This window comes from Carettochelys insculpta, chromosome 3, assembly GCF_033958435.1.
Source record: "Carettochelys insculpta isolate YL-2023 chromosome 3, ASM3395843v1, whole genome shotgun sequence".
Lineage (NCBI taxonomy): Eukaryota > Metazoa > Chordata > Testudines > Carettochelyidae > Carettochelys > Carettochelys insculpta.
The window spans coordinates 48,148,690-48,161,331 of NC_134139.1; the positions used below are offsets into that span (position 1 = coordinate 48,148,690).

General features: G+C 44.9%; 1 protein-coding gene across 1 annotated transcript in view; it reads right to left on the reverse strand.

Moving 5' to 3' along the window:
- Positions 1–976: 976 nt before the first annotated feature.
- The window catches only part of KCNK17 (potassium two pore domain channel subfamily K member 17), a 45,931-nt gene continuing 34,265 nt past the window's right edge, over positions 977–12,642 (reverse strand). Inside the window, exons 3-5 of the mRNA XM_074988560.1 lie at positions 9,336–9,502; positions 5,677–5,845; positions 977–1,566 (exon numbers count right to left, since the gene is read on the reverse strand). Of these exons, the coding sequence (XP_074844661.1) occupies positions 1,304–1,566; positions 5,677–5,845; positions 9,336–9,502 (599 nt within the window). The 3' untranslated portion in view covers positions 977–1,303. The remainder of the gene's footprint in view (positions 1,567–5,676; positions 5,846–9,335; positions 9,503–12,642) is intronic.

Below are 12,642 nucleotides of genomic sequence, written 5' to 3' on the forward strand. Positions count from 1 at the left end.
GACACACCTAGGTAAGTGCCTCCTGGCCAGAGCCTGCCTCTGGCACTCCATCCCCTCCTGCATCCCAACTCCCTGCCACAGGGCACCACCCCTGCCTGCCCTCTGCACAAAATGATTGCCTACCCTTGTCCTGAACCAAAGCTAGAGAAGCCTTTTCTGGGTAAGGGGCCACTGACTCACAGAAAAATTAGTTGGGAGCCACCCGCAAATGAGAAGCAAACAACAAAACAAAAACAAACCCCCCTCACAGACATGGCCCCCATGAATAAACAGGGAAACTGCTTCTCCAGCGTGTTTATATCATCTCTTTGGGCGTTTTTTTGCGTCTTATGTTCTTTTCTAGGTGTGCCTCATTTTGTGCCTGAGCTTGATTTTGTCCCTGGCTACATGTGCAAGTCTTCCACATTCACTCTTAGCAATTTGCCCATGTTTCCACTTTTTGGAAGCACTCTGGGTCCTTTGATCCTGGGAGACTGTGAACCACTCAAGTGTCTGTGTTGTTCTCCTCTTGGCCACCTATATTTCTAAATGATGAACTCTTTACCTCAAAAGCCTACTTTTTGCACCCACCACACTCTCTTCTGCCCAGGGCTTTCCTTGAACACAGATCCCATGCAGGCAGTGGGTAACGCATCCAAAAGTTCAAACCTGGCCTAAAAGTCCAGATTACCAAAATGAATGATCTAGGACGCTGGTAGCACATCGGGAAAGACTGAAGAGAAGACTGGAAATACGTGTCCTAGAAGTACCAGGCATTAGAATTCATAAGATTTCTTTAAACAGCACAAAGGATTTCAACAAGAAACCCCTTGATCAGTCCCATGAGCTTGGCAGGCTGCCCCATGAGCAGTTCTAGCATTCCATCCAGCAGGAGGTACTGGTGCACATGACAGCAAGCTAACAGTAACACACAGACGACTGCAGTCTTTTTGTCTTAAGCATTTCACTACCATCTTCTTTTCAGATTTTCCCATTTATCAAACTATTTACCATCCAGTCTACGACCAGATCAAAAATAGACTTTATAATCATTGGATATGCTGCGGGGATGCCTGACACTGAGAAGTGCTTTTGCTTTTCCTTTCTGGCTCTCAAAACACAAACATGACACATTTTTACATCCATCACTCCAGTCACCGCAGTCCCTCCAAACCCAATTCTGCTGTTTAGCTGAACCTCAAGGCAACACCCAGCATTCTAAGCAGCAGGGTGCTAGAACACAGGTCACTCCAGAGAGAACTAGCTCATCAGATGTTCCTTCTGCAAAATTCACACTGTCTCAGAGAAGCTCTGTCTGCACCATTCAGTCTGCTCCTTCCTGCTTCATGTCCTTGGTGCTGCAGTTCTCCACATCATCAGGCCTCAGGCTGCTAATTTTGTTCCCATCGATTAACTCCTGCTCTACTTCTTTGCTCTTCTTCTTGCCACACTGGCAGAGGTCACTAGAGTTCTCTAGCAAGGTGATGCACAGGTTGATGATTAGTGCCAGCCAGGCCATCCCAAACAGGATCCACACAGATATCAGGTTCTTATACCAGGAGGGGTAGATGCGATCTGGATTCATCCCTGCAAGAAAAACACCCCAAATGTTTCCAGACGTTGGATCTAGAGTACCACAAGAGAGTTGATACTAAAGCAGCGGTTTGGGTTGGGAAGGGCTCTCGGGGTGTGTCTAAACAGCAAAGTTATTTCAGAATAATGCCCATTATTCCAAAATACTTTGGGAGCATCTACAAAGCAAAACCGCTATTTTGAAGTAATTTCAAAATAGCAGACGGCTTATTTCAAATATGTGAACCTCCTTCTACAAGGAATAGCGCCTATTCTGAAATATTGGGCTGTATAGACAGTTAGCAGGGGCTATTTCAAAATAGGGAGCCTCCAGCCCCACCCAGGTGCCCGGCTGGCCAATCAGGCTACGTCTACACATGCCCTTCTCTTTCAGAAGGGGCATCAAAATGAAGTGGGTGAAAAATTAATGAGGACTGATATGAATATTCAGTGCCTCCTTTGCATAATGATGGCCACCCAGAGTGTTGAAAGTGCTGCTTTCGAATTGCAAACTGGCCGTATAGACGGGGTTCCTTCGAAAGGAAATCCCGATTTCAAAAGCACTCTTCTTCCCAAAACAAACTGGGAAAGGGAGGGGCACGTGGGCCGTGTCTACACGTGCCCCAAACTTCGAAATGGCCACGCAAATGGCCATTTCGAAGTTTACTAATGAAGAGCTGAAATGCATATTCAGCGCTTCATTAGCATGCGGGCGGCAGTGGCGCTTCGAAATTGACGCTCCTTGCCGCTGCGCGTTTCGTCCAGACGGGGCTCCTTTCGAAAGGACCCCGCCTACTTCGAAGTCCCCTTATTCCCATGAGCTCATGGGAATAAGGGAACTTCGAAGTAGGCGGGGTCCTTTCGAAAAGGAGCCCCGTCTGGACGCGCCATGCGGCGGCAATCCGCGGCAATTTCGAAGCGCCGCTGCCGCCCGCATGCTAATGAAGCGCTGAATATGCATTTCAGCGCTTCATTACTAAACTTCAAAATGGCCATTTGCGTGGCCATTTCGAAGTTTGGGGCACGTGTAGACACGGCCGTGTAGACATAGCCTTAGTGTGGAGGCTCTGTTTTGGAACAGCTGAGTGCTATTTTGATGTGCATTTTGTGTGTAGGGCTACATCTACACGTGCCCCAAACTTCGAAATGGCCATGCAAATGGCCATTTCGAAGTTTACTAATGAAGCGCTGAAATGCATATTCAGCGCTTCATTAGCATGCGGGCGGCAGCGGCGCTTCGAAATTGCCGCGCCTTGCCGCCGCATGGCGCGTCCAGACGGGGCTCCTTTTCGAAAGGACGCCACCTTCTTCGATGTCCCCTTATTCCCATGAGCTCATGGGAATAAGGGGACTTCGAAGTAGGCGGGGCCCTTTCGAAAAGGAGTCCCGTCTGGACGCGCCGCGCAGTGGCAAGGCGCGTCAATTTCGAAGCGCCGCTGCCGCCCGCATGCTAATGAAGCGCTGAATATGCATTTCAGCGCTTCATTAGTAAACTTCAAAATGGCCATTTGCATGGCCATTTCGAAGTTTGGGGCACGTGTAGACACGGCCTAGATGTGCCAGTTCAAAGTAAGCTATTCTGGAAGATCTCTTCCGGAACAGCTTATTCCAAAATAACGCTGCTGTGTTGACATAGCCTTGGTGTCAGAAACCTTGGAATATGCCGCGAATCCTTTACATACCTCCAGCACAGCAAGGGGGTATTCAGATACTACAGGGCTGGGTGCAGTATAAAAATGAAATGGATTAACAGAAATATGGGATAGTTATAACTCTCTGTGCTGCTTGGTGAAGCATGGTGGAAATATTACAGAATGGCACTGCTTCTTGTACAGAATGTGCATGTGCCGGCTGTCTCGGGAACAGGCAGATACTGTAAAACACACCTGTTCCATGGGTATGTCTGTAACAGCTCACAAGTCACAGTCAATTGTGAATATTACCATAAAGAAAAATGAAACCAAAATTAGATCCTCTTGTAAATTGAAATTGCTGACAGGGCCATGGATGTGGTTACATTTACATAGTCCTATTTTGCTTTGATTTGGTTAAATACTGGCATACTCTCAGCGGGTGTCAGTGCTTGATTGAAATTCCCTACTCTGTTTACAGGTGTTTTTGGCTGGGACAGAGCTATTGGATTCTGCTTTTACTTGCAGGTGCAGATGCTTTGTTGAGCCATCTGGCATATACATGAAGTAGGAGTGAGTCTCTGAGAGTCAGAGGGAACCTAAGGGGAGGGCTAAGCAGTCCTTGGAGAGAAACCCGAGGACTAGCCAAGTCTGGGGAGGAGGTTTGAGTTTAACTTCATGTTACCTTTAGTTGATTTCTTGATTACTTAGCTTGTAAGCTGTTTGGGAAGATGCCATCTGTTTGTCAAGGTCTCCTAGGTGCTATGGTAGCACAACAAAGACACACCCGAGAAAGGGGGTGAGTTTGGTATCTACCTCCTGCATGGACTGTGTTGAGAAAACAGTTTGGGAAAGGCAGCTGTTCACTGACACAAGTGAACCCGAGATAAGAATCACAAGTAGGAGATGACAAAGTGCTTGCATTATTGTTTTCTTTCTCAGTGCTTGGCTTCTAGAATTCATTTTTAATGGGAAGCTTTGTCATTTTCACCACTGAAAACCATGGACCATGCCAACATTACTGAAAAGAACACAAAATAGCAGGATAACGCACACACCTCCCCCCACACCAGCACATGCCAACTTGCCAGGCAGCTCTCACTTAGTTCCAAGTCACTTATGATCTTATTTATTTAATGTTGAGTAATATCCACTGGTTTGCAAATACCCCGTGCAGCTCTGAGTGCAGGGTTGTGGACCCAGAACGGCAATGTGAGTGGTGCTAAGGGCTAACTGACTTAGGCTCTGCCCCTTCTGGAGGTATGGAGCCAGGTCCCACTCCCACCTTGCCCCAGGGCCTGTGGTGGGTGTCAGCCCTGCTGCCTCGGTCCCATTTAAGCATGGGATTTAAACAATTCGTAGTCTTTGCATTAAGGTGAATTTCAGCCAGGGAGACTCTTGCAGATTCCTGAGCTGTCAAGCAGGCACCTTTCACCAGGGATAACTGCATCCTGAGGCTCAACAGCCATTAGCAAAGAACACCTCTTTGCCTTCTCTGGAAAGAAGTGACAACAGTAGCATTTCGGCCTGTGGGGAGGAAAGCTTTCTACATGGAGTTCCCCTGATGGATAAGGGGTTTGGAACTATCTGATCAGACAGCAGGTAGGAGCCATACTGCAACATCCCTACAGCACGAGGGTTGATCAGGAGTGTAGATTTATAGATTTTAAGGCCAGAGGGCCCCATTATCATAGAACACAGGCCGCAGAGTTTTACTCCTGTACTAAGCACAATATACCACAGGTACTAGGTTGCTTATGCAAGGCAGCTTACAGAGCTCCTCATTAGCCAAGCCCCTGGGGAGTAAAATCTGCCTGCCTGCCTAAGGTGCGCAATCACTGAGGTAGTTGTACAGAACACAGAACTTGTGAAGAAAGGAGGGAAAAAGAGCCAATAGGAAGGTATTTTCTTCTGTCTGTCTATGGGTGCACGTGATTCTATGTCTCGTGTTTTTAACAGAAAAACTTTATCACAAAGGCACATGCTGTGTTTCAAATGGAACACAGGTGAGGTTGGGCTGAGTGTGTTTCTTCTCACAGACTGCCCTGGCTGTCTGACAGTCTAAAGCTAGGCGTCTCTCTTGGGTTTTGACAGGGGAGAAGGTAGTTACAGCATTATGGGCTGTGTAGATCAGGATCAGGATGAGACATAAGCCTCCAAGTGTTATGGTTTCACGTTGCAATGTATTAAATTTTTAATATCAGGCCATACAATGAAAGATAAAATGCTTTGACTAGTTCTGGTCTCCTTAAGGGCAGGGTGACTGGATGCAGAAGGAGCTGAAGAGATTGCTTTTTGCTTCCTGCCAAGCAGACGAGTCACCACACACAACCTGGCTGTCACAGAATCCATCTCCTCCTCCAAGTCAACGACCTACTACATTGCATTTGTTGTCAGTCTTGGGAATCATTAAGAGGTTAAAACTACCAGTTGGGGCTCCAGGGTGCCATACAGCTTTGACTTTGGTGAGAGTGATGAAATCCCAGCTGCTTACCAATCACATAATCTCCAAAGCCTATTGTGCTGAGAGTAACGAAGGAATAGTAGAATCCTTCTTCGTAGGTCCAGCCTTCTACCATAGAAAACAGAAATGGAGGTAGCAGGAGGAACAGCAACAAGCCAGTCACCAGTGCACAGGTCCTTGTCAATATGGTTGCTGCCTCCTAGTCAAACAGAGAAGAAAAAGGTAGGAATGCATAAGGTGGGAAGGCCAGAGCAGACAGCAAACAGAGAGCTCTGCACTTCTTGTTGAGCAGGTTACTGAGATGATGGACATGTTTTGGCTGCCCACTGATGATCTAGCTCAGGTACTGCCATCAATGTTTGAGATAGGTGGGCCAGAACCAACAGTTTTTGTATTGTCCAGGCCACAGTAAATCCACCCTGTGCAAAGGGACATCACATGCTCTTTGCCCATACCTCTCTATTAGAACCTTAGGGCATTTATATCTTTTTGCTGGATGACAATGGCACCATTCACAGTGCTACAGAGAAGAGAGTCTCAAACATTCTATCCTTGCTGTTAATACAGAGATTAGCTTCTGGATACCTCCCTTCATGGTCACAGTCATGTAGACAACCTCCCATCCCATTTGCGATCACACACAATGAGTGAAATCCTGACCCCACTGATATCAAAACCCCCACTGTCTTCAGTAAGGTCAGGATTTCATCCAACTTCTCCATGGCAACCACCACTATTGTATCCAATTATTATTATGGGAAATTATTACTAGAGAAGGTTGTCATGTATTACTAGCTTTTTTTTTATTGCAGCTGAAGAACCAGGAGGGATAGCCCAGTATGAACCAGCTTGCTGTCCCTTGATCACCAATGGGAAAACTTTCCTGTAGAAAAGGCAGTATCAGCACTTCAGCTATCAGTCTGTTTTCAGGGACTTACAGCACAGCCTGAAGTTGAAATGTGTTAGTAACATGTGCCTTGAAGAGAAACTCATTCCACTACCAGTAAAATACAAGTCACTTCTTTAAAATGTCTGGGTATCAGTGATGGATTGACATGAGGGCAAAAGGGCCAGTTGCCCCAGGGCCTTTAGGCATGAGGGGCCCCAAGGCTCCATAACTCCATTTTGTTTAAACAATTCTCTTTTAGGGAACAAAAGAAAAAGTGCCACATCATGCCATCCTGATTTTAAAATTAGTTTAAGTATAATTTTATTATGCACCCTGAGTCATAATAAGCTTGAATAGATTTTGAAGCATAAATAATAACATTTGTATATTTGAAATGGCACCAGCTAACTTCCAACTCATTGGTTCCAACTTCCTTGAAATGTCTGAGTTATACATTATTTTCAAGTATCAGAGGGGTAGCCGTGTTAGTCTGGATCTGCAAAAGCAACGAGGGGTCCTGTAGCACCTTATAGACTACCAGAAACGTATGAGCATAAGCTTTCGTGGGCAAAGACCCACTTTGTCAGATGCAGGTGTCCTGCATCTGACGAAGCGGGTCTTTGCCCACAAAAGCTTATGCTCGTTATTTTCAAGAAGATCTTGGACAGCACACCTTTATCTGGTTATATTATTATACTCTACCTATGTTGTTCATCTTCATGGTAACATAAGCCAACCCACCCTCCCCATGAGCAGCTGCTCCTCTGGTAGCCAGGAATTTGAAATGCAAATGTACAGCTTACTTATATCTTTGCCTCACGGTATCTAACTGTACTGCAGAACATACTTGTTCAAAGCTTTGGCTGATAAGAACAAATCACGGTTAACCATGCATCAACATCATTTGACTATGCTAACACTCTTGTCAAATTAACATGAAATTCTATGCAGCATGGACTCAAATGCTATTATCCATGACTCTGCTGAAATTAAAGTGAAAAAACATGCTTTAATTTTGGTTATGTGAAATAGCTTTTGCAACTGAGACGTTTCTTACCTTTTTCAGTTTGGAGTTTAGTTTATACCATACTCAACATTTCCAATTTAATAATTTGTGTTTAACTTGCACTAGGTAAGTCTGTAGTGCTAGACTTCTGTAACGTTATTCAAGGTGTTGATTTTTTTTTTCAGTAATCTGAAATTGCATTTGTAAATAATGACAAATTTTATGCTGTGCATTGAAACATACTTCTTACCATGCTTAATTATTAAGAATAAAACTGTGATTTACATACCACAGCTTGTTATTTTGGTGTGTAACAATAAATTAGTATTTTAATATTTTGCGGGGGGCGGGACAGGGGCGAGGCTTTGTGACTGTGTTCTCCCAGGATTCCACCTGTTCTTAATCCACCCCTGCTGGGTATGAGATGTATACAGTAAACCCTCGAGTAATGTGGGGGTCATGTTCTTGCAACCCCAGCGTAACTCAAATTTTCACACAAGTTGGGAGGGGGAGAGGGAACTAGGCTGCTGCTTGGTTCCCAGATCCCCTCTGCTTGTGGGATTGGGAAACTGACCAGCCCACCAGGGTTGCTCAGTCTGCTAGGTGCTTCCCACCTCTCCCCGTCTTCCTCCAGTGACACAGCTGTCATCCTAGCAGCTGCACTGCTGAGGGAAGGCAGGGGAAAGGCTTTTAATTCTGTGGGCAGCTCGGCAAGCTAAAAGCCTTCCCCCTTCTTTCCTCCAGCTGCACAGCTGTCAGGCTGACAGCCATGCGGTAAGGGGAAGAGGCCACAGAGCAGCTTCAAGTTGTGCTTAACTTGCAATAAAGTGAGTTATGTGCAACCTGCAGCCAAGTATTTCAAGGGTTTACCGTATTTCTGAGTTCCATGTCAGGGATTCAACAGGGTGAACGGTGCCTGCACAGCATGGAGGAATGTCTGGTTTGAGACTATCTTCTAAATAACAGAACAGAGACACAGTAGAGAGAACTCTCTTGTGACAGAGAGAATCACAATGAATTTGGAATTCTACATAGTGTACTTATTGGAAAGGTGCTATTAGCTAAATCCTGAGTGAAAAATAGAGGCAACATAAGTGAACCAAATAAAACACTCAGCTCAGACTCCCTTTAAGGTGACACAAGCATGGGAATCTCAGTTTACTTATATTTGTGCACATCACTGAACAGAAGATATTGACATGTTTCAGCGTGATGGGCAATCTGTACAGAACAGTTCAGAGAATGTACGGCCAGGAGTGCTGCGCAGGGTAGGAGAGGGATGTATTCACAAACCAGGAGAGGAAGCTGGAGGAAGAATCAGACCAGGTGTGGAACAGCAAGGTCTGCTGAAGATCAGAACTGATATACAGTAGCACAATTGTGAGGGAAGATTTATATTGCACTTGTGTGCATGATGCTTGACTCAAGCCAGTTCCTTACTTTGGTGCGTCCGAAATTCAGAGCCATTTTCCTATTTAATCCACAAATGTTCCCTAGTAAGTCTAGAGCGCAATTCTGAGTCAGGCTAACGACAAGCAGATCAAATGTTCAGGCAATGTAAGCTGCACCCAGAGCCTGGCATTTTTATTGCTACAGAGGAAGGTGTTCATCAGAACAGTAAGTAAAGCTATCATTTAACTAACAGTGCCTTGTGATATCAATACAGATGATTTGGTTTCTAGAAAGCAAAGGTTAAGGAAGAGTAATCAGTGCTTTGCTTCTCAAGAAATTTGCCCCATACAACCAGACAACCCCTCCACCTGTGGATCAGATGCTTAGGGCCAGACTACTTACCTGCCAGTGCAACTTCTCCCCCAGGTGCTTGGCACATCGCTGAACCCCACACAGCATCAGCTGCCCAATCCGATTCAGGAGGATGAGGTTGAGTGGAATTCCAAAGAGGGCAAAGAAGATGCAGAAGATCTGAGCACTCACGGTGCTGGGGCTCAGGTTCCCATAACCTGGCAGGAGAGGAACAGAAGGGTAAATTCTGATGCACTATCTGCATGCACTCCTCCTCCTCCCCACAGCTAGCCCTCCATCTTCTGCACTACAGGCGGGAGGTCACTGCTCTAAAGAGCCCACGCCAGCCCCTTCTGTATGTAATTTTTATTAGTCCCCTTTGTTTGTAACATCCTCTCAAAAGCTGGAAACTAAAACACCTCTCCCTGCCCATTTTTTCCCCTCTCCATTTGCCAGCCATGGATTTTCCTCTCTTTACCAACTGCCCTAGCCAGGGGTTTGACAGGAATATTTACTCCTTTGTTCTGGCCTGAGTATTATTGACGTCACTGTGGCATTGGGAATAGGGTTTGTTAGGCAATCGCAGCTGCACAGACAGCAGAAGGCTCTAGACCAGTGGTTTCCAACCTGGGGCTGTGGAGCCCAGGGGGTCTGCGCGGGCATTGCAGGGGGTCCGTGAAAAAAAAATAAAAATAAAAATGATCATAGAAAATAGGTTTTAAATAAACTGCAAAATTACAATTGTTATTTTTTAAATTAAATATCTTCCAATAATGTTATTAATTGCTGTCCTAAAATTCTCCATTGTGGTTTCCTTTTTCATCTAATGAACTGTACATAGCAGCTAGAATTGGCTTTGATCGGGGTCCATGAATGGTTTGGGGGATGGTTGAGAGTCCGCACTGCTAAAAAGGTTGGGAACTACTGCTATAAACAGGGGTGAGCAAACTTTTTACATCAGGCTCCACTTTTCATCCTTGCAATTAGCAGGACCCCCCCCCCCAACCAGTCTAATGTGATCCAAACCAACAGAAATTTCGGTGATGTTCATATGTGCAAGTGTAAGAAAATAAATATGGAGAATGTAAAGACTCTATTAATCGGTATACAAATATGAATACACGTATATAAAAACAGTAGCATAGTTCAACATTTTTAATGCGATGAGTGAGCCTGAGACCCTGCAGCTGATTGTGTAGCACACCTCCCATGAAATTTCACATCCCCTGAGGGGGCCTGCCTCCCACTTTGCTCACTCTTGCTCTAGACCATAAAAACAGTGCTTGCCTTTAGACCCTCACCCTACAGAAACATTGGCCTTTTCTTTTTAAGGGAGACCCATAAACAAACACAAATAGGCTTGTTTTTTTTGATTTGCATACATTATAAAAAAAAGAGTAAAAATTAGAGCCAATTTTTACTTTTCTTTATGGGACACCATTAAGTTATATGATGGGGCAGCACAGAGGAACATTTTCAAAAGTGCCCGTATGGCTAATGAACCTTGGTTCCATTTTCAAAAGTGACCTTGTGACTCAGGAGCCTAAACTGCACTGAAAGTCTTTATCCCATAGCAAAAGAACCAGCCTCTCCCCTCCTTCCCTGAACCCTGATCTTTAGTATTCGGAGGACATTCCCATTCAGTTTTAAGTAAATGAAGCAAAATGGAACTACATAGCAAACTAAGATGTGAATGTAGCACAGGTAAGCACACGCCTGCTTCCTTTAACCTAGCACCTGCAGGCAACAGCGGTAGTAAAGATATATGTGGTGCCAATGCAGCCCAGGTTTAACAACCTAAGACCATATCCATGGTCTCCCCCACACCCTCCTTTGCTCTGTTGACATGCCCAAAATGAATTGTCAGGGTCAGCTTTGAACATATATTGTGCCTAATACCTTCTGAAATTTCAGATGAAATATTTCAGAGGGCTCTACCCTGTATGAAAGCAGGGTGTTGGAACTATTATGTGATCATCTAATTAACAACTCTCACAATGCTCACCTCCCAGGGTGCTGCATTAGGGTTGCACAAGCATCTTCTAATGTTTGCTTGCTTGACTTTGGAATCTTAATGTTCTTTCAGCAAAGATTTTTTTTTTAAATGTCATTGTCCAGAGTCCCCTGCACAAGCTGTAGCTCCATGCAGAGTAAAGGGAGTAAAAAGTTAAAGCAGCCCAGGCACATGACAGAAGAAGGCATTAGATGGCTCGGGTAAGTTAGGCTACTAATGAGAGAATATATGGGAGCTTCACTCATGCATATGCTGATTGTCCCCAGATTCTCTCCCTAACATTAGACCCAGGGCACTTCACGGGTTCTGAGGGGACAGAGCTGTCCACACAGTAAAGCTGAAACCCAAATAAGAATCATGCTGACCCAATGTGTAGCAATACGACCAACCAGCTCTGAGTTTCCTCTTCTACCCCTTATCAGGAATTAAATGCTGCATATTGGCTTGGGCAGCTCTTCTTTTCCCTCACAGATTTCTCATTTTAGCATTAAAGCTTTCCACAGCCGTAGTGCTGTGTGGGCAGGAAAAGCTGACAAAGGTAGGAAAAATCGCTCTATTGTTAGGATTGCTTTGGGAAACAGAGCAACGCAAGAGGAAACAACCTATGGTGGTGTTCCCAGAGATCAGACTCACCTTTCCCTGTGGGCTTGCCTGTACTAGGCAAATTACTGCCAGTGTAAACACAGCCATGTAACGATGTGGTGCATACTGCACCACTGCAAAATGTGACTAAAGAGGTTGAACTCTGACTTTCACTGAAGCAGTGCAGATATCTATGTGGGGGGTGTACTGGTTCCAAAAACAGATCAAACCCCAATACAGACAGGACCTTTGTGCCACCCCAACTGATCTAATCTAACTTAGGACATGTCTTATGCAATGGCACCCAAGAAAGCGGAACAGAATTAAATGAAGGTGTGCTGCTGAAGCTCGCTGATTAAACCATGTGGAAGATCTCATTCAGAAGTGGCTTTAGTTTCACTCAGTTGATTCCCTGAATTGAGGCAATGTGGTCTAAGGGGCCACTGTGGGCTATTTCAAAATGCATTTTGTGTGTAGCAGTGTTATTTCAAAATAAGCTACTCCAGAAAATCTCTTTGGCTGTGTCTACGCTTGCATTTCTCTTCCAAAAGAAGCATGCAAATGAAGGAAATCAAAAATGCAAATGAGGCACTGATTTACACACTGGGCCCATCATTTGCATAGTCTCCTTTCGATAGAGCGTCTTTTGAAAGAAAAAAAAAACAGTGTAGATGTTTCGAAAGTAAACCCCATCTTCAAAAGAACCCTTCTTCCTATTTTGTTTCAGAATAGTTTTCCAGAATAGCTTATTTCAAAATAACA